Consider the following 22456-nt stretch of genomic DNA (forward strand, 5'->3'; position numbering starts at 1 on the left):
TGTCTTTCCCTCCTTGGCTGCCCCCAGCCCACCTGCCTCAGTGAGTCAGGGAGGTAGTACCCAGCTTGAATGCAGTCCTCTAGGCTTCAGGGCACCTAAGGTCAGAGCTCAGCACTCCATATTTCCCTGGGTCCTGGAAAGGTGGGGCCGCCCTATGGCTGCCCCCGAGGGACTACAGATACTACTGTTTCTCTCTGGTTCCTCGTCTTGCTGTCTACTCTGTGGGATTCGGTCTTTGGCTCGAACACCTTTACGTCTTCTCCTCATGGTGGCAAGAGAGCTACTGCCATTCCAGCCTCACCTCTCAGCTTGAAGGGCAGCAGGAAAGAATGACAGCCTTCCCGGCAGCTCCCGCGCTGACTGGACCGCTTCGGGTCACAGGCTCAGTCTGGACCCTCTGTGCCCATGAGTGCAGGAGCCTGCTTGGGCAGGCCTGAATCGCATGCTCCAATTCCAAAGCCCCATTGGGGGAGAGCTAAGGCAAATTCCCAAACCAAAACCAGGCCTGCTACTGCAAAAAGGAGGCCTGGGTGCTGAGGACTCAGGAAACACGTTCCTACCACAAGGATCATCTGCAAATTACAAGTGAGGAAAGGGCCGGGCATGGTGGCTCACACCAGCACTTTAGGAGGCCGAGGTGGGAGGACTGCTTGAGCCCAGGAGTTCAAGACCAGCCTGGGTAACATAGTGAGATCCTCTTTCTACAAAAACAAAAATAAAATTAGCCAGACGTAGTAGTTGCGCGCCTGTGGTCCCAGCTACTCGGGAGGCTGAGGTGGGAAGATCACCCGAACCTGGGAAGTTGAGGCTGCAGTGAACAGTGATCATGCTACTGCACTCCAGCCTGGGCAACAGAGTGAGACCCTGTCTCCAAAAAATAAAAATAAAAATAAATGGGGAGAGAGAGGCTGGGCCTCCTAGTGCCAAGGGCTGACATGTCCAGAGTTGGCCCTCAGGTACAGACCACTCCCCACCGCAGGAACTAAGCCTTTCTCAAGTCTGTGAACTTTTACGAATCACACAGGCTATGAGTCCATTTAAAAATCATTTTATTATTAACATCATCTTCCCATGTAACCAAGTGTCTGTCATGTATAAGGAATGTCGGTAAATATTCCATTTGAAGCTTCTTTGTACATATTTCCATCGATAAATAAACTCTGAATTCACATAAAAAAGTTAAACTTAAATAACTCATATTTCCTTCTCTTGTAACAGGCATATATTGGTAAAATATAAATATTCTTGGACTCAGGCTTTGTTCTAAGTGAGGACAGTAATTGATCACATGGTACAATTATTGACAGTAAAACCAAGAACTTGTCAGCTGGTGTCCCGACGGGGACTGGTGCTGAGATGGGAAACGGATGGTTCACATTTGGTTTCTGGGCCAAGGTGGGGCAGGAGGGATGTGGGGAGAAGACAGTTGCTTTCTTTACAGCTCTGATAAAAATAATCTGTTCTGCCACTGAATTTTAACTTTGAATATATTCTTCTACACTTGCTGATTAATTGCATAATCATTTTACTTAAAACTCAGATGTCAACTAACAAAATATGGCACATAATCCATTTTGAACAATGACAGTAGGTTCAGAAACTATCATTGGGCTGGCAAAAAAACAAGAGAAACGCACGTGGTGAGAGCGATGACTCGGGGTTGGTTTGATTGGTTCACCGTGGCCCATCCGAACACTCGTCCGTGGCCTCAGTGCGGCAGATTCATCCCCGTGGGGTGATGGGACGAGCCCTGGCACCTGGCAGGGCCTCCAAGGCCTAAGCAGCAGGTGAGGCTGGCAGGCGCCTGCTCAGAGCACGCGGGGGATAATGGTGAAGGGCACGGCGGGGCTGCTGGCCTCCAGCTCCAAGGCTGTCAGGAAGCACTCGGTGGCCGCCGCGTCATTGCCCTGAGCTTGGAGAACCTCGCCCAGCCCATTCCAGACCTCATGGGCTGTCGAGTTCACCTGCACCGCGTCCCGGAGGATCTTCTCTGCCAGACTGTAGCGGCCCAGCTGGTGAAGGATCAGGGCCTGGAGGGGTCAGAGAGAGAGACAGTCAGCCATGGAGGCTCCAGGAGCTCTGCGCTCCTACTTGTCCTTGAGTTTCCAGTAAGTTCCTTGGAGCTGGGAATGTATCACCACTGGGCTGGGCCCACAGTGAGTTCTCAAGTACTTCCTGCGTTCACGGGCAACAGTCAAAATGGTCCCCAAGCTGAGCTGACTGATGTGAAATTGCTGATATTCAGCCATGTTTTGAATATAAAAATGGCAACTTCATACGGTTCATCTGAAGAAAACTTAAGGGCCATCAATGAACTAATCGGAAGTCTGCAGTCTGCATTTTTTTTTTTTTTGAATTTTTTTTTTTTTAAAGACAGGGTTTCTCCATGTTGGTCAGGCTGGTCTCAAACTCCCGACCTCAGGTGATCTGCCTGCCTTGGCTTCCCAAAGTGCTGGTATTACAGGTGTTAGCCACCATACCTGGCCAGTAGTCTGCATTTTTTTTGAGATGGAGTCTCGTTCTGTCACCCAGGTTGGAGTGCAGTGACGTGATCTCGGCTCACTGCAACCTCCGCCTCCTGGGCTCAAGCAATTAATTCTCCTGCCTCAGCCTCCGTGGTAGCTGGGATTATAGGTGTGCATCACCATGCCCAGCTAATTTTTGTATTGTTAGTAGAGATTAGGGTTTTACCACGTTGACCAGGCTGACCTTGAGCTCCTGACCTCAAGTGATCCGCCCACCTGGCCTCCCAAAGTGCTGGGATTATAGGTGTGAACGCCCAGTCTTTTTTTTTAACCTAAAGAAATGTCATTGATGGTATTACTATCAGAATGATTATGACAGATGTTTTTTGTTTTGTTTTGTTTTTTTTTTTTTTTTTTTTTTTTTTTTTGAGACGGAGTTTCACTCTTGTTACCCAGGCTGGAGTGCAATGGTGCAATTTCGGCTCACCGCAACCTCCACCTCCCGGGTTCAGGCAATTCTCCTGCCCCAGCCTCCTGGGTCGCTGGGATTATAGGCAAGTGCCACCATGCCCAGCTAATTTTTTGTATTTTTAGTAGAGACGGGGTTTCACCATGTTGACCAGGATGGTCTCGATCTCTTGACCTCGTGATCCACCCGCCTCGGCCTCCCACAGTGCTGGGATTACAGGCTTGAGCCACTGCGCCCGGCCTATGACAGATGTTTTAATTGCTCACAGCCCTGTCCCTGACCAAGGCCCTGACCCCACTGTCCCTGCTTGCCCCAGGCTGTGCCCAGCTGTCATCTCAGTTTTCCTTGGTTGGGGTGTACCCATTGGTCCCAGTTATTTTATCATCATCATGTTTCCAAGCTGCGCACCTCCATAAGCGACGCGTGTACTCTCTCATCCAACGGACACGGACACCTTCTCAACCTCTCCCTTCGGGGAGAGACATTTAGGTCACATCAAATCTCTCTGCTGTTCTGAATCACACAGACATGAACATCTTTCCAGAAAGCGCCTCTTTGTTCTTTACATCAGTGGATTTCTAATCTTTTTTGTATCCCTGAAAACCTTTGGTTAAATGAAATCTTACTGAGAACACCCACACAGTCTATGTATAAACAGACAAAAAGGAACTTCTTCGAGGAGGGGGAAGGGGAGTCCAGCGTCCCCCACGGGTTCCTTTTTGTGGCCCTGGGAGCGGCTCAGTGGAACAGGCTGGACAACCATTTGGAGATTCTCCCCTTGGGCAGATCCCCTCAGGGTAGGATCACTGTGTAAGGACTCTCTTTAGCATTCCCCAAACATTTTGCAAATTCCATCCTCCAAGGCTGCACCACTTCTTCAGCCATTAGCAGTTTCTGTGGTTGGTCACCTGCCCCCTTCTATCGTGACTCTATTTCTGCTCATGTCATACATGCAGAATGTCCCTCCTGTTGAAATCTACATTTCTTCAATAACTATTGAGGTTAAATATTTCCCATGCTTTTGTTTAGGAGCCTTTCATAAGACTGCTAGTCATCTGCTACCATAACTTTCCAGCCCATTCTTTGACTTCCAGGATTCTTTCCTTTGAAAAGTTTTAAGTTGAAAAATCAAATTTGTTGATCTTTGATGATTTTTTTTTTTTTTGCCACTTCAAAACCTAGAAAGTTATCCTTTCAAAGAGCTGACACATGTTCAATTCTATTTATTGTAATTTTCCCTCTTTTAAGTAGTTGACTACTTTATCTCAGCAGGGAGTGATGGATTCCTCCTACTTTGCTAAACGCAAACTAGCGCGTCCTCCCTCGCCTCAATCTTGTACGGCACTGCCTCCATCACAGAGTGAATATTACCTGAAGCAAGGGCCTTGCACTATTTTCCAACGAGCCGCAATATCTAATTTCTGCATCAGCCCCACACTGTTTTCATTTCTGTGACTCCCAAATCATGTTTTAGTGGGTAGAGTCAGAGCTTTCCCTCATTGCTCTTGCTTTTAGTATGTTTCCTGACAATCTTATCCTGTACTATTTTTGATGAATTTCAAAACCAATTTCTTCATTTCCTTTAGAAGTCAAATTGCATTTGCATTACCTCTCTTAGAGAGTGTGGAGAGGCCTGACATCTTTACAATGTTTAGTCTTCCTGCTGAGGAATGTGTTATGGTCCTCTGCTCTTTCAAATCTCATCCTGAATCTCCCAGTAAAGCCTTGCCCTCCCTTTAGGCAGTGTCACTCATGAGGTAGCCCCGCCTGCTCGCAGGGCCCTGCTTCACCAATGGGCGAGGGGGCAGCAGGGTGGCTGTCAGCAGAACCAGCCAGTGTGACGGCAGACAGACTGACTTCCCTGAGCCACTTGTACCCATAAGACCCCCACAGGGGAGCTGGGATGTCCACCCAGGAGAGCACGTGGTTGGGGTGACAGCCAAGGAGACCCATGGCCCAGGGTAGTGTGTGAGCCCTGTGGAGCCTCCTTCAGTGGGAGGTGGAGGAAGGAGGCCCCCAGCTCTGGGAGGGGGAGGCAGTTTAGGGAGCTCTCCTGGGCAAGGAGGAGGTGGAGGCCATCCTGCCTCAGGTACAGAGGGCTGCCCGACCCTGACTAGGGACAGCAGGCTTCAGGGTCAGCTCTACGTTCTCAAGAAGACAACAGAAACACCTTATGTTTCTTGTCTTATGAATATCCAAACATGTGTCCGGGCTGGAGTTCCTGCATATGACCAGGTCCTTGACCGCATCTGCCAGAGATGGTTCTGGGGTGGCCAAGCAGCCGAGCGTAGCTGGCCACTGCAGAACCATGCCTCCTGACTCCTCGTGCCTGCCTGAAGTGCTTCCGGGTGTGGAGTCCAGCTGGGGGTGGCAAGTAATCATGCCCATCTTCTAGGACAGTACTCTGGACCGCCCTGGACCTCCTTAAGAGGGAATCTGACAACTCCACATCCTTGCTTCCCAATCAGCAGAACAAATGCAAGGCCACTCAGCCAGGCTGTACTCAGTAGGACATAAGGTCAAATGAGCTCCTGCCCGCTTTCTCTGAGGGAGGCTACCAGCCTGCGCTCACCCTGCAACACTCCAGCATAACCACGCGGGGAGGGAGGTTTCTGGGCTGCGGCTATGAGGTCGAATGAGCTCCTGCTTGCTTTCTCTGAGGGAGGTTACCAGCCTGCGCTCACCCTGGAACACTCCAGCGTAACCAGGCGGGGAGGGAGGTTTCTGGGCGGCGGCTATGAGCAGCAGCCTGGAGAGATCACAGCCAGAGCTCATCACACACCTTCCTGGCATGGCTTTCTTGGTGTGTCAAGATGCAGAATACACATGACAGGTGTCTGAGTGGCTCTCCTGGCAGGGAGACACGTGCTGCATGCCTCTGGCAAATGGGTGACGAGCGGTGAGCCAATGTGCTTTCTTGGTTGCAGGTGAAGAATCTAACTCAGGTCCCACCAGGCTCTGCCACTGCAGCATCAGCCCTGTGCTGTTTCTTCCTCCAACTGGAGGGTTGTTCTCCGCCGGGCACCATGCTGGGCACTGTATCTAACCCATCTCCTATTACTACTGCTTTAGATAGATAGGGTAGACACAGCTCAGGAAGGCCACGTTCTCGCCCCAGGTACCAGGGCCAATCAACATCGAGCTGCCACCCAGCCCAGGTCCACTTGCTCCTAAAGCTACCCATACTTCCTGCCGGGCTTCTGTCACTTTAAGAGGCAAGCCCTGGGCCAGCAGAAGAGTGCTCAGTGGAGCTCTCTCAATGCGGGCCCCAGGGCACTCAGGTAATAACCCAGTTACATCTAAGCAACAGGAAGGGGGCATCTGCCATGCTGTGTCTTCCCTTTCATTTCTCTGACCACTAATTGCTGATGCTCCTTCCCATGTTATGATTGGGAAATTGCTCCTCTCCAAGGCACAGCTTCCCTCTGGCTCAGACCTGCAGCTTAGAAGCATCCTGTATCTCTGCTCATAGACAGGGAGGGCTCCTTGCCTCAGGCCAGCTGTGATCTTGAGGCTTGGGGAGGCTGCCAGAGCCAAAGGACTGGGCCATTCTGTCCACCAGAAAGTGGTCAGATGAGGTGCGGAGGCCAGGAGGGCCAGGGCCTCGGCCCAGTGGGACGCAGAGGGCTCTGCTCTCAGCACCCTCCTGGAGTGGGAAGAACCCACCCATCCCTTCCTGCTGGGATTTTTGTTTAGAAAGTGGCAGGCCACTGAATCTGGCCAACTGTGGGGGCTGCGGGGTATAGGCCAGGGGCATGTCTACCTGCCCTCAAAAGTCCTGCAGAGAACCAGCCCCAAGGGGCTAATCGGAGCCAGCACCCTCAGTGTTGGCCACTAAGAGCCTCTGCAGGACTCTGGTGTTCTAGGGTTCTTGTGGGCTTGGAAATTTCCAGCCCATATACCTGGACGTGTAGTCCTAATGTAGGAACTGCCATTTCCAGATGACCTTGAAGCTTCCTGAGCAATCTGTTCAGTGGAATTAATTCCTAAAGCTGGAGCTGCTTAGGGAGACATCGCAGACTTGCCAGCGGCTGCCAGCTCAGGCTTGGCACAGGAATGAAAAATAGGCCTCTCCCCAGTGAGCCAGGAGCAGCTCAGAAATCAGCCCATGGCGGATCAACCAGAACAAGCTCCGGCTGCAGTCAGAGCCACTGCTTGGAGCCAGCACAGCTAGAGGATTGGCCAGAGGTGGGCTGGGACCTGGCTGTGTCCGGCCATCGGGAGTGACGCACCACCCAAGCCCCTCCGTGCTGGCCAGGGACCTTCCTTCCTTTCCCTTCCCAGGGCCCATGTGCTCTTCTGCACTGCAGCCCTGACGTCCTTTCCAATTCTAGAGGCCTGGCTTTCTCTCTCCTCCAGAGATCAAAGGCCTAACTCCTGAGGCTGGCATGGAGCTGTTCTCAGCACCAGATGGGTCCAACCTTCCCTGGGTTCAGCCAGGCTCGTCTGTCAGCCAACGTGTTTCTGCAGGATGCTGCCCCAGCCCCCTCCTGCCTCCCAGCTGTGGTCGGTCAGCCTGGGCCCTTCTGCTGGAGCCCTCGTCCATCTGCCTGAGGCCCTAATGCACCTCATCCCTGCGGAGCCAGGTGGCCACACTGCCCCCTATCGGCAGCGCTGCCCAGCAGCACGCAGCTCCCGCTCCCAGCCAACAGCCTGCAGGAGGCAGATTCCGATAACGATATGTTACTATATAACCTGCAACTCTCCGCCCCCACATCAAACCCAACAAAACCCACCAAGTGATTGCTTGATGCTGGACGGAGTGGGTGAGTGCAGGGCTGCTCTCAAAGAGCTCGAGGTCCAACGCAAATCACCAACAGCACTGGGCACTAAGGTCCCATTCCATCCTTTCTCAACTCCAGGAGCCAGCGCTGCTGGAGCTTCAGTTTCACAGACCAGATGACCCACCTACAACCCTTGTACAGGTATCGAGAGGCAGTGCTGAGGCAGGCAGCTGTGCTGCATGTGCCCTTGACACTGGCCTCTCTCCCCTCCCCTGTGTGTGGAGAGGACACACACACACAGACTTCCACCTTCCCCAGCCCTGGTGTTCTTGCAGCCGATACGGGTTGGGAGCCGGCTGGGGCTGAGCTTCAGAGAGCTGGGAAATCACTGAGGAAGTAACTTATTAGTCCCTTTCTTCAGACACAGATGAAGGCTGCTTCCCAAGCTGGTAATTATCATAATCAGGTGTTTTGTACAAATAGGATCTTGATGATGCACCAAATTGGCAATAAGAGATTAAATTAAACCTGTTATTTCAAATGAGATGAAATGGACTTGGCCAGTTTCAGAGCAATTAGCATCTTCCTCACTTTTGCCTTTTGTTGCAATAATTGCTGCCCAAGGGCCAAACACCTTGCCAGACACCGAGGGCACCCGCACCGGAGCCCCTGGAAGGTCTGTGTGCACATGGTTTCCTGCTGCAGCCTTGGTACAGGAGGCCCTCAGCGGGGCGGGCTTGCACTGTCCTCCCAGGCAGAAGCCTGAAGGACCGAAGCCCCTTTGGAGGCTGGGCACAGTGACTCATGCCTGTAATCCCAGCACTTTTGGAGGCTGAGGCAGGTGGATCACTTGAGCCCAGGAGTTCAAGACCAGCCTGGGCAACATGGCAAAACTTTCTCTACTAAAAAAATTTTTTTTAATTAGGCCAGGCGAGGTGGCTCACACCTATAATCCCAGCACTTTGGGAGGCTGAGGCGGGCAGATCACTAGGTTAGAAGATAGAGACCATCCTGGCCAAATGGTGAAACCCCATCTCTAATAAAATACAAAAAATTAGCTGGACATGGCAGTGGGTGCCTGTAATCCCAGCTACTCAGGAGGCTAAGGCAGGGTAATCCCTTGAACCCAGGAGGTGGGCGGCAGAGCAAGACTCCGTCTCAAAAAAAAAAAAGAAAAAGAAAAAAAAAGAAATACAAAAATTAGCTGGGTGTGCTGGTGTGCACTGTGGTCCCAGCTACTTGGGAGGCTGAGGTGGGAGGATTGCTTGAGGCTGGGAGGCGGAGGTTGCAGTGAGAAATGATCATGCCACTGCACTCCAGCCTGGGTGACAGAGACAAAAAAAACAAAAACAAAACAAAACAAAACAAAACTCATTGGGGTGATTTTGGACATCCCCATGGTGCTCTGCACAAGAGCAAAGCCCTTTGCTGGGTTCAAGAGCAAGTCACAGACCACTGTTTATCCCTCTAAGGGTACAGATACAGGGAGATAGCCTCCCTGAAAGAAAGCATCCTTCCCTAGGAGAAGCCATTGCTGAAAAGCAGCCCCGTGGCTCAGCTCCAGGCGGGGGTCAGTGGGTCTCCTGGTTGTTGCTTTTCGTCAGGCACAATGTTTTGGAAATCAAGCATCCGCAGCAGGGATGGAGGTGAAGCACTCTGAGTGCTTTCTGCGCCAGGGCCTGGCTTATCTGTAGGCTCCCTGCTGGTACTGCTCTCAGCTTCCCTGAGCAGCAGCGCAGTGTCGGTGCAGACAGCAGCGAGCTGCCCCTCACCACATCACAGTGGGCCTGGATTCTGCAGCCTGCTGGGCCACACCAGGGCCATGGATGGTAGGAAGCCTAGTGTCAGTGATGGTAGTGGAGTACTTAAAGATCTTTCTGTTCTGCTCCTGGGCCAGAAACTCCACCATTATCCTTTGCAGTGGGTAGAGGTGGGCATGGGTGGCTTAAGGCAATGTTGTCAGGTAGCTTCCAAAAGCACAAGTAAACCTGGGAGGACAAATGCGTGGATCACCAGGCTCAATGAACTGTGCGTATGCAAGGCATTAGATCAATGTAGTGTATGTTTTGCTGACTGCAAAGTGCTTTTGACACTGTTCTGTGCAATGGGTGCCACATTAATTGAGGTGGCTTATCTCCAGCTCTGTTCCCTCACGAGGCTTTGCTGTAAGTGCCTAGAGGGCAGGGACTGGGTGAACCCTGGTCATCTCTGCATCTGCAGGCCTGACACTGGGCCGGTGGCGAGTGACTTGGGGCAGAATGAATAAATGAGGAGATCCTGCAACTTGATGAGAGCAGCACCTGTTTAAAGCTACCATGGACTGAGCATGGATCTGTCTGCCTGGTCCAGGGCCCGTGCTCTGACCTACCACAGCTTGCCGTGGAGAGAGTGGAAGCTTTTCTCAGCAGCTGCTGGAGACCAAATCTCATTGGTGGAGTGAGGTCCCTTCTTCTCCAGAGGAAGTGAGGCCCAAGGCAAGGGTGGTGGGAACCGAGGACCAGGATCGGCACCTTTTCCCGTGGCTCAGACCACACCTAAGCTGCTGGGGCCACTTGAGCTGAGTGGGTACCACCACAACTTTTGAACAAAGTCACAGAGCTCATGGTGGGGTGTCAGAGACTGTAGTGGCAGCTTCTAGGGTGGAAAGCCCATCTTCCCAGCTTTGTCACCTTTTGGGAAGATGACAGTGCTGCTAAGCTGGTTGTGGCCGGAGCTGTAGCTGTGCTGGCCCAAGATGGCACACCGGGGGCTCAGGCTGTGGGTGAGGGGTCTGAAAGGCTCTACAGACCCTGGCTGCTGCTGGGGGACCTGGCTGGCCACAGGGGGAGAGCATGGTGTGCTCTGGGGCAGCGGAGCATGGAGGTTGGGGGTGTGAGTCCTAGGCTCACCCCGGCAGACTGGGCTTGAATCCTAGCTCCGTTTACTTGGGACAACTTACTCTGAGTGTCAGATGCTTTATCTGCATAATGGGGAGAAATATCAACCAACGGGGGGTTAGTTGGACTAACTCGTTTCGTAAGGACTAAATGAGGTCGAGCTTGCCAGGCGCTTAGCAGGTCACCCAGCACATTTGTATGCCTTCAGTGAATGGCTGCCCTCAGCAATATGAGGATTATGGCTGTTCTCATTCCCATTGTTAAACTAGAGACCGTATGACTGATGGAACAGACTCTTTGTGCAATGAGATACCAAATTAGAAACCAGCCCGAAGGCCACAGTTAAGTCAGGCAGCCCTGAAAGAATACAGTGCCTTCTAACTGCTACAAGGTTTTTCTTTTTCTCTAGATGCTAAACAAGCGTTGGCCTCGAGATAACCAATATTAAAACAACTGTAGCCCACCTACCACCAGACCCTCACTGAGCTCCCATTCCACAAGCTGCAACTGCAGCTTTGACTGGACAAGAGACCACCAGCCACAGGCTGGTCCTGGCTGGTCTACAGAGGCGGAGCCCTGCGTGTCTTCCTGTCCCTGCTTCACCTTTTGATGTACGGGACCCAACGGAATGCAGCTAAATGTTATGCCTCCGCCCTAAAGTGAACATGGGATGCATGTAACATGCATATTTGCTTATCACACACAAGCACACATCCCCCTTTTATACTTGGCCAACCAGTTCCCTCCCCTCTCTCAAAGTGCTTGCTTTTGGTCTCTGCCCAAAGCTACATTTCCCAGCCAGTCAAGATGGCCACCCTGCAGGCTGCAATCCTTTATAAGAAATGAAGTTTCTTCTGTAAATGTATGAACCTCCTGATTCTTCAGTTGACACTATTAGTGACTCCGAGAGGAGGGGAGGCCCTTCCGTGGTGCCAGTGGTTCGCTGACTCTTCACCTCCATCTGTCTCCCTCTTTAAGAGCAAGGACCGCCAATGATTTGTCTTTGCGTATATGGCACTTGGAGTGGGGCTGGTACAGAAGAGGCTCCGGGGGAATGCTTGCTGGATAGATGGAGGGATGGAGGAGGGATGGTATGGGATGCTGTGGGGTGGTTGGGAAGGAGAAGTCCCAAAGAAAGCTGTGGCCTCAGGTCACCCTTGTACATGCTCCCAAGTCAGGCCAGCATACTCAGAGCCTCCTCTCCTTCCATAAACATTATCGTGATGGTCTCTGGGGGATGACAGCAGCCCCTGGGAGAAGGTGCGCTGCTCCCAGCTGAGCCCAGTGCACTGTATGGCCTCCCCTCAGGCTATTTGCTTATACACCACAGATCTGACACTGCCCTCTAAGAAAATCCCAGAACCCACCCACAGAGCCAACACTCTTACAGAGGAGGAAACAGAGAGAAGAGCCTTGCTCAAGGCCTTGACCCTGCTGGATACAGAGAGGGGCTAGAAGGCAGGCTCCTAAGGAGCTGGGTCTGGAGAGCCTGGTGCAGTGCCTGGCCCAGGGCCAGCCTCCAAGTTTTAGACTCCGATTACAGTGCTCCAACTCTGCTCTCGACCCCAGCTGCTTTCTGCTTGTCAGGGGCTATGCCCACGGCAGAGCAGGCTTTCAGGAAGCCCACCAGGCCTCTAAGAGCGGGTTCCTTGACCTGAGGAAAATGGAGCTCCCACAAGAACTCCGGCCCCTTCCCAAAAGCTGCAGCACAGTTGGTCCGGCCGTCTGCATTGGCTGAAACGTAGGCATGAAATGAGAAACACCAGCACATGTGCGTCACCACTTCTCAGGAATTTGCATTTTCCTTCTAGAGGATGCCATTGATCGGAGGGAAGCAGGGTGGCAGCGGTGGTGTTTTCAAAAACATTTTTCTTGTAAATCAGAATATAAATAGACCACAAACCAGTACCACTCCGAGAAGCCCCTGGGGAACTGGCTCTGAAAGGGTTTCCTTGGAGCAGCTCGGGAACACAGAGCTGAGGCTGTCCCTGCCTCCTCTCCTCCCAGGCGGCCCTTTCTTCTCTGGCAAGTGTCAGAGGCACTGTCAGTTCTGAGCACAAGCATTTTGTGGGCGCAGCTGAGGGGGCAGCCCTGAGCCCCACCTCACTTTCCAACAATGCCTTGAAAAGGAACTGAAAACACATGTGGGTGGGGTGGGGGCTGTGCCGGCTTCTCCACCTGGATTCTAGAAGCTCTGGGCGAGGCCTGGGCTCTATGGGGCTCTGTTTTGTGTTTCATTTCTGTATGTTCTGAGTGCTTAGAAATGGCACTGGCTTGCCAGGGGGCTGAGTGTGTGTGTCCTGGCTGGAAGGCTGGCCTCCCCGGGCCAGAAGCTCCATAGGACCAGGTCCTGGTGTTCTGACTGAGGGGAGGTGTCCACAGTCCCACACCTCCTGCACTCCTCTGCCCATCAGAGCTCCACTGTGGGGTGAAACTCACATGCTGCCAATCCCTCAGCCCCTCATTGGACCACTCAAGAGCAAGCTGGAGGACCTTTGGGGGCCAGGCAGGCCCACCTTCCTCTCAGCAGGTCACAAGTTCTGGGCAGGGGCAGGTGTGGGGCTGGTTTACTCACTGGGCCCATTTTACTCAGGGCCGACCCAGTTTCCCCAAAGGCCAAGCCTAGGTCTTCCCGAGAGCCTGTCCCCATCTAAGCCTCATACAGAGCAGGTGGCCAGGACTTGTACGTGGCCCTTTCCCCAGTGATGTGGTGGTTGCTTCTGTCACCAGGTAGCCTCCAATCCTGTCCGCCCCCAGACTCTTAAGTAGGGACAGAACGTTCATGCGGCCACTTCACCTCCAGAGCCACAAAGGCAGCCCGTGTGCTGGGCCGGGAACCCACACAGAAGGGCAGTGTGGGAGGAGGGAAGCGCCTGCAGCGCAGCTCGCAGGGACACGCTGCCTTAAGGAGGGCGTTCTTCTGACAGAGGGCAGCTCGGATGAAGGAGGAGAGCTCCAGAGGACGTGAGCGGGAGCCCGGCCCCCAGCCTGGTCACTTTTTCCCATTTACCTTGGGCCCGCGGTCAGACACTGAAGGCAGATCCCTTCATCCCCGTGGCTCCCTGCTCCAACGTCAGAACCAAAACTCAGCGGGAGGGGGCTGCATCCTCACTCTCCTTCAAGTTAGCCAAACAAATGCCCCCACTTACTGCCAGCCAGTCCCTGTCAGACAGAGGGGTGTGCAGCCCCAGAGAAAAGTCTGAGGCCCAAAGAGCCTAAGGAGGGGGATGATACTTTTGTCTGGGACAGGGGCTGTGGTCTGTGCATAGGCCAGACCCCCCCAGGGGACTCTTCCTCAGGGAGTGTGCTGAGTATTCCAGGAGGGAGCAGGGGAGACCCCAGCACGCCCTCTCGGAGCACTGAGGGACTGCAGGCTGCAGCACCTCTGCTCACTCAGGACAGCGGATGGCAGCAGGGGCTGTGCTCTCATGGGGCCCCTTTTCCAGGTCAGACATTTTATCTGGAGAAATGTGCCTTCTGGGGTTCAGGCCTTTCCAGCATTGGACTCAACTCAGAAGGAAACAATGCTCATTTTTTCAAAAATCCTCTTATTTTTCTAAGCCAGCAGCCAACCAGCTACGGAAGCAGAGCTCCCCAGGGTTTGAGGGGTGCCTGGGCCCCCGCTCTCTGACGCACAGCCCCTGCTGCTGTCCCTGATGGGCCGCAGCCCCCTCCAGGGTCAGGGAGCTTGTGACTTCCCCAGGCAGCCCATGCCAGGAGTGGACAGTGTGAACTGTGTGTTCAGTGTGGGGCCCTCATTGGCCTTCTCATCGAATCCCCATGCTCTGAAGTTCTCTGAGTCCTCGGGACCACATGGAAAAGCCCCCTTCCCTTTCTACCGGATGGGCCTTCAGGATAGGAGGAAGAAAGCTTCCAGAAGGGCGCATGCCCCTTCTCTGGGGCCTTGGAGGAATGGTGGATTCAGACCTCCCGCCCACTCTCCCCACCTCCCTGAATCCCCAGCTTAATGCAGCTCCTCACAGAAGACCACACGGTGGGTCCAGATGAAGGCTCCGTTAAGCCCCAGGAAAATGTGAGCATGGCTTGGACATTTTCTTCTTTTTAAAGCATTTGACTGGCAGAATCTCTTAAAGCTGCTTTCTTCCAGGATGATTTGGAATATTCTGGAGGAGCTTATTCTGCAATTAGCAGTGCAAAGTGATGGGCTGTCAGGCAGTAAACGCCAGCAGCTAGGGTGCCGGCAGCCTGGCCGGAAGCCAAAGGGCTTCATCAGCCCTGCGTGAATCTCACAGACTTGGCCCCCAATTTCCCCTGGCTTGATTTCTTTGAAACTGGGTGCTTCAGCATTGGTGCTGAAATATCCATGGGCTGTGGTGGCTTTTAGAGAACAGTTGCTGGCAACTGGTGGGACATCCGGAGAGGTACCACAGCCCATCTGCCAGCAGCTTCGAAGCCCCACAGCCCCACAGACCCCTACTCTGTGGCAGGTGTCCAGCGGGTAGTCAGGGCGGCAGTGAGCAGGGCACGAGAGCATCGCCCAAAGGACCAGCCCTCCTATTTGATAGGGGGCAAACAGGCCCAGAGAGGGCAAGTGTCCTGCCAAGAGCACAGGAGTGAGTGAGGAACAGCATCTGGGAGTTTGAGTCCTGGGAGGGGGCTCTGTTCGCTCTGCTCCAACTAAAGCCGTTTCTAGTTCTTTCCTCCCCTCTACAAACATCTGTTGAGCACCTGTAGGTGTCCTGGCACTAATGTCCTGGCGCTGTGCCAGGTGCAGGGAATTCAGTGGCACAGGTTGCCACTCGGGCCATGCTCCTGCCCTCGCTCAAGGCCCAGGCCTGGAGGGGCTGGTTTGCTGTGGGTCCTGCTCCAGAGCCTCAGTCACTCACATGTATAGTCCCCACATCTGCCACAGAGCAAGGCCTGTTGGAAGGAGGATGAGGGAGCGCATTCCAAGAGAGACAATACGATGCTCCCCCCACTTTAAAGGAAACAGAAAAGGCAGAAGCTCGGGGTAGGTGCTGGTTCATGGCCACACAGCTGAAGAGGAGGAGCTGAAACTTCAAACAGGATCTGATGTTTCTGCTCCAAAAGCTTCCTGTGAACAGACATCTGACCCTGTGCGTCTGATTCTTCCTAGAGTGGATTGACTCAGTGATCACACCTGAATCATCTGGGCCAGGCTCCTAGCTCTCAGCAGCCCTGCCTGGGGTCTTGGAGGTGACAGGTTATCTCACTCCAGGTCAGGAGAAGGAGGGCAGGTACCTGGCTCAGTTACCAAACCAGGTAGACGTTGGGTCTCAGAACCCAGGCTTTGTGAAGATCCGTCCAGGGCTCTCTGCTCCATGGCAGACTATTGAGATCTCTAGAGAGGGTATCAGGCATTTAGGGAGGAAGAGACACAATCCGAGTCCTTCTCTGATGGTCAGCTGACTCTGGACCCCGCGGCTCGGCACTCCTTACACCAGCCTGGGGGAAAGGCTCTGGGGACATGAGGGCGACATGAGGGTGACACAGCCGACTTCCCTGCTGTCCTCTGTCAGTCTACCCAGCACTGCAGGCCCTTCCTCCACCTGGTGGCTGCCAGATTCAGGGTGAGCCAGACCAAGGGCTCTTGGAATCCAGGTGACATAAGAGGACCTAGGCAAGGGGAGGTGTTTGATGGGGATGTCTACCTCTGGGTGACCTGAAGAATGGCTGCCCTGCCCTGTGCCCACTGAGGGGTCTGCAAGGGTAATCTAGAAACCAGCCCCTTCACAGTCTGGATTCTCCTGGGAGGACGGGATGGTGTGGGGACAGGCCAGCTCCCTTCCCTGCAACCATTGCACGAGCGGCATTCTGCCTACTCTGTCCCCAGCCCAGGTGCCTATACTCCAGAGTCCTTTCCCTTGCCCCTGGGATTAATGGTGTGGTGATTTTGTGAGTCAGGAAAAGAGAGGGAGAAATGGCTGTAAGAACAGAAGGATGACTTGACCTCAGCATCAGTCATGTCTGAGCTCCTCTCTGACTTCAGCACTGGAAAGACCAAGGGAGGCATCCGCCTTTTCCTTGGAAAACAGCATGAAGCAAGCTGAGAGCTGCCTCTGCCTAGAGCCGGGAGTGGAATCACCTGGTCACCCTCGTGGCCATGCACGTGGGTGCTTCGAGGGCAGGGTCCCCAGGGACCCGTCAGGGGAGGGTGATGGGGAATCCCAGGGCCCCGGGGTGCATGTGAGCTCCCTGCTGGCTGCAGCCTAAGGCACAGCGCTCACAAATTCAGAGAACACACTCACAGGAGCGCCAGTATAAGCACCTCCGGCGCACTGCGTGGTGCACTGACCTAATTGAAAAAGTGTCAGGCCAGCGAGTCCCATGTAACATCAAAGGACAGTCAGCAAGAAAGGAAGCCCAGGTACATTGGCTGCAGCACAGGCTGGGAGGGGAACCTGTGGAGGTGGAGAGCGGCCAGGAGGAAGCCTGGGGGTCCTAGCAATACGTGGAAACACCAGGCATCCCCCTACCCTGCAGCCTGAGCAGTCCTTGGTAACATTCCAGAGTCTCCAGCATCCCCTCCCCCATCTGCCGTTTAAATCACGTGCTTTGAGGCAGCAAGTATTAGCTCAGAGGCTGGCCGGAACGTGGCGGTAGTTGTCAGCTCATAGGAGGGAGGAAGCGTGCTTGGGCTCTGCTGCCGGGGGGCCTGCTGTATGCCAGCCAGTGTCTTCTGTGGGTGCTAACATGGCCCCTCTTGCTGGTACTTTTCCACTGGTAATCACTTATTTCTACATTTCCCTGGTTGACTTATTTATTTGTTTTTATCTGTCTTCCCCAACAACGAGTCAGGCAGAGACCAACAGCAGAGAGCAGCATGCAAGGCAGCGCTCCCTCATGGCCCAACTCAGGCTCGAGGTGGAAAGTTTGGTGCTAATAGCCCCCTAAAGACCCCTCCTGCTCTCTGGGGAAGCCACTGCCCCAGTGCCTTTGGGAAGGTGGCGCTGTGCCCCAGGCCAGGAAGATGCAGGTGTCAGGGACACTCTGAGGGAACTTGGCCCTGCTTCAGGCACAGGCTTCCCTGGGGCCCTGGGACCCCTGCGTCCATAGGGGAGAACGGCAGGCCCAGGCGGAGGCCAAGCTCCCCCAGTGCCGGGTTTAGGGGACACAGAGGGAACATGGGCAGGGACATGACCCCAGAGCTCTGGTGGGGGAGTGTCGGACACAGAAGTTCTTGGAGGGTCTCCATGGTCAGAAAACCATTCCCATGCGACCACGGCAGTGCTGCGTGGGGAGGCTTCCTGTGAGTCCCAGAAACTCAGACCCACTCCTTCCCAAAGACCCTGACAGAGCCTTGTCGGCCCTTTGCTTCAACCTGTCCTCAGGCAGGGCTGGGCGGGGGTCATGCCTTTGAGAGGGGCTCACTGTACTCAGGGCTGACCTTTGATCACTGAACAACACTGGCACCAGAGGCCTGTCCCCAGTTATCTCAGCGAGAGGGCTGAAGGCATGTTCCCCCACAGAGAGCAGGGCTGGGAGGAGTTACATGGGGCAGAGGGCCATGCTCCCACACCTGCTGTGTGACCTCCATCAAGTGCCAGCTTAGGCAGAGGCTTCTCTCTCAGCCTCATTGTTCTAATCGAGAAAATGAAGCAGCGAATTCTAGGGTTTGATCTCCAGCTGAAAATTCTAGGGTTTGACGAAATCTTCCACTCAAGGAGTGTTTTTTTGAGCCCCTACTATATCCTCAGTGTATATCTGTTCTTCTAGGACCTGACTGGCAGCAGCCAACACAGCCAGGGAGGGCTTCCTGGAGGAAGGTCCTTGGCAACTCAGCCTGCAGGAACTGGAGTCCCCACCTCCAGCAGCAACACTGAGCACAAACAAAACGGCAGCCCTGGAACCCCACTGCCCCACTCCCCGCCTATGCTCAGTGGGGGGAGGGGGGAGGCACCCCCGCTCTCGTGCTGCCTGGGGTGTGGGACCGCAGGCTCACTGAGCAGTCAGCACAACTTTCTCCCTGACTCTCTAAAGGCAGGCAGCAGAGTGTAGTGGTGACAGAGGATGGGCTAGTGGCGAGTTCTGGAAGGCAACTGGATTTACAGGAGACTCTGGAAAGCTCAAAGACGCCAACGGTGCAGGGAAGAAGAGCTGCCAGGATCCTGAAGGCAGGGGGCTCATCGCTGCATCTCCTGACATCTGTGTGGCCCTGAGCACCCAGGGGACACTCAGTAAGAGCTCGCTGGCTAAAAGTCACTGCAGTCCCCGGCACATACTTGGTATATGGTCGGCACTCGATAGATGACTATGGAAGGGAGATCGTCTCCCAGCTCTGTTGCAGCCGTGCCTGCCATCCAGCCCAGGGTCCACCTGGAAAGGCCAGCCTCTGTGCCAGGGTGCCCCTCTGGCCTGGCATGGCTGCCTGGGTGGGGGATGGCAGGAGGTCCTCAGCAAGGCTGCCTGGGAATGCAGGCCCTATCTGGATCTCCATGGAGAGTGTCAGCTACACAAACAGTTGCCAGGACAACCCCAGGCCAATGTCCAACCTTCAACAGACAGGGGGCAGAGAGGATGGGCCCTGCTTCAGGGCTGTCCCGGCCAAGCCCGCCCGGGCACTGCTCTGCGGCAGCTGGAGAGGAACTGTTCTTTCCAGACCCCCTCGAGACACAAAGGCCGGATGATTCACTACCTGCCACAGCAAGTCCGGTTGTTTTGGCGAGTGGCTTCCCCATCACTGCCAGGCATTCACCAATTTTCCATTTTTAAATTGAAAAAAAAAAGAAATGATAAGACACCTTCTGATGAAGGAAGGCCTGGAACTGATAGGACTTGGGAAATTTTTTTCCACAAATAAGAAAATTCACAACTGCAAAGGGCAGAGCCCTCCCCGGCCAGCAGCTCTCCTCTGCCCGCCGGCCTCCGTTCACACCGGGGGCGATTCCAGTGCATCAGTGCAGACAAACACTGCTTAGCGAGGAAAACAGAAACAGGCGGCTTGCTGGAAATGAGGACCTTCGCTCTCAGAGTTTTTAAAAAAACTTCTCCCCAGGACCCCCAGGGCTTGGCTCAAAACTCAGGCCCAGGGCTGGAGCAGAGGCGACAGAGGACAGGCAGGGACCACCGTAGGGGTGCAACTGCCACCTGGGAAACCGGATGGGGCACGGAAGTGACACTTGGGTGACAGCAGAGACCCAGCCTGGCACTTTCTTTTCTCACACGACTAAGCTCTCGTTAGTCATCACTTCAATATGGAATAATTTAGTATCAAGAATAGAGCCATTTCCTCAAAACCGCCAGTCAGCTCTGACGGGCAGGGCACAGTGATGTGACCGCTCACCCGGGCCGGGCAAACACGGAGCTTGGCGGATCCACCCGTCCATCTGCCATTTATGGGTCGGCTAACAAGGAGCACCTCCAGCCCCCTCAGAAGTCAGAAGCCCTCACAGGGGCTGACAAAATGGGCCTGGGGGCAGGGGCTAAACACTATCCTGCAGGGGGACCAGGAAATTTGAAGGGTCAAAGTGACAACACATATGGCTTCTGCAGTGCTCACAGGAGTCTTTTTGAAGATAGTGGTCATTCTGTGCCCAGGGGGCCATTGAGGTGGCTGTTTATAGCCAGAGAGGGGGCTGCCGGGGTGGCTCTGGCTGCCCCAGGAGCTGAGGAGATCAGCATCCCTGCAACCCGTCTGGGTACTCCCTAACCCCTTGCTCTCAGATTGGGAAACTTTGCTGAAAAGTAGGCCCCTTCCTTCTCTAGAGAACACAGAAAGGGCAGATCTGTTACAAGGGCCTAAAGCCCACCCTGCACGGACTTGCAGCCAGGGGTGGGGGGGGGGGACTCTGTGCCACACAGTTCTCATAGCGACTCTGTTTTGGGAGAAGGGAAGGCACAGAAGACCAACAGCTGCCGGGTACATCCTATGTGCCGGGCAAGTGCTTAGACTCATGTGGACCCACATGACAGCCCTGCGAGTTTGGAATTCACTTCTGTATGACAGAGGTTGAATCACACGGCCACATAGCCAAGGTGTGCATAAGGTGGCCAAACTGCCAGCGTATGGCAGAGCTAGAATTCAAACAAGGGGCTCTTTTGCTCCACAATGCACGCTCTCCCACCATGCTACCCTTCCTGCCACCGGCCTGGGCAATTCCAAGACTCATTCCTCCCTGGTTGGCCCCATCCAGTGGATCTGTCTCCCTCTGGAATGGCAGACACCCTCCATCAGATCTGCGCCATGAGCACCGTGCACCCCAGGAGCCCGGGGGTCAGGGCCACTCTGCACTGCTCTCTGTCAATATCCACTGCTCCCCTGACTCTGCTCCCATCTCCTGTGCCTGCCTCTCCCCATCACAGTTCAAACCATCTGAGTCCAGTGGTGTCAGCACACTGCCTCTCTGAAGGAAAAAAAAAGCCTTGATTTGTGGTGCTTGCCAATTTCCATGGTATAAATACTTTCACCATGGCCGATTCCAAGCTACCAATGTGATGTCATTGTGGGTGGAGCCGGGGAGAGATGAGAGGAAGGGACGTGCCAGCTCCCACTGCACTGCGTGTGCCTGTGAACCAGCGGGACCTGCAGGAGCCCTGGCACTAGAGCAAAGACCACACAGGAGACACAGGTGACACTGGATGTAGCAAAACACACTTCCAATCCCATCATCCAAAGCACTGTCCTCTGGATGGCTAAGAGGAGCAACACAAAAATACTATTTTCTTCAGTGCTGAGGATTCAGAAAGGGAGAAGAGATATGTTTTCTTCCATCACAGAACAACGGCAGGAGGAGAGGCTCAAAGCATCACTGAAGCACCCTCAGAATACTCCCTGCATCTAGAAAAATGGGAAGACTCTGTCTCCTCCCATTCAGGCTCCAAATGGTGGCTCCGCAATACAGCCTCCTGAGCTTGATTTCCTGACAGCCAATTTTCTTGTAAACTGGGCCGTGTCCATGTCATACTTGCTGGTGGGTCTGTGGGCGTCTGAGCGGCAGTAGGGGTGGCTGGTGGGGGTTGCCGTTGGCAAGGAGGGTGAGATTGTAGCTGGCTTTCTTTAATCATTGCAAAGGCAGAAGCAGATTTGTCACCTTTGTGTAATATACCAGGCAGCAGGTAAAGAATTTAACAGCTTGTGGGAGTTCTAATTAGAGAGCCAATTATAACTCAATTGACCTGCCTTGCTTTGAAAGGCCTGGAAAAATGCATGTTGTCCTCAGGAAGAAGCAGATTTTGCTTCTAGTTTGTTCTGGGAGATCCCCGCAGGGAATGCTCACTTGTGCTTTGGTTCTGGCCCCATGCATCTGTGTGGTGCGGGCTGCCCTGATGCAGAGAATGAGAGAGAAGCTGCAGGGACACCAATCCCTGAGGGGAGGGGCCATTTCCTGCAGTGGGCATGCCGCGCTCCTCCGTTTATGAAGAAAGACGCAGCATCCCGTCCCACTGGCTCCCCCAGGGGCTAGGCCGGCAGCTTCTGCTTCACTTGGAAGGTCGCTGGCCAGCATTCACCTACGGATCTAATCAAGACTAAACTGGCAAAGGCGGACCCCAGGAGTACTGAATATGTGTGCACACTTGTGTGCACGTCCAAGATTCCTTTCAGGAGCAGTCACTGTTGTTATGTGCTTGGGGTCACTCACTGTCCCCTGAGGGATGGACACCTGGCAAGAGAATTCGGTCTCAAACAGGCATAAAGAAGGAATGCTTCACGTTTCTCCCAAGAACAAAGGTGCCGCATTTGTTGTTAGACGCCACTCAAGTCCCTCTGGCTCACACATGTGATCACAACTAATTTTCCCACAGCCCAGTAGGATGGACACTGTCATCCTCACACACAGAGGGAAAAACTAAGGCCCAGAAAATCGACATGACTTGGCCAAGGGCCCCAGCTCCTCCCTGTGGAAGCCGTGTCTCTAATTCAAGCCACTTCTGCTCCTGACACTTATCCAAGAATGATTTTGCTGAGACCCTTCCTGTGCATGGTGGCTTGGTGGACATCAC

At 53.9% G+C, this 22456-nt stretch overlaps 1 protein-coding gene across 1 annotated transcript in view; it reads right to left on the reverse strand.

Annotated features, from left to right (window-relative positions):
- Positions 1 to 1032: 1032 nt before the first annotated feature.
- Positions 1033 to 22456, reverse strand: part of LOC108301492 (tetratricopeptide repeat protein 7B-like) — a 52608-nt gene continuing 31184 nt past the window's right edge. The window contains exon 3 of the mRNA XM_017524643.2: positions 1033 to 2030. Coding sequence (XP_017380132.1) covers positions 1809 to 2030 — 222 coding nt within the window. The 3' untranslated portion in view covers positions 1033 to 1808. The remainder of the gene's footprint in view (positions 2031 to 22456) is intronic.

The sequence above is a fragment of the Cebus imitator genome, unplaced genomic scaffold, assembly GCF_001604975.1.
Source record: "Cebus imitator isolate Cc_AM_T3 unplaced genomic scaffold, Cebus_imitator-1.0 Scaffold34, whole genome shotgun sequence".
Taxonomy (NCBI): domain Eukaryota; kingdom Metazoa; phylum Chordata; class Mammalia; order Primates; family Cebidae; genus Cebus; species Cebus imitator.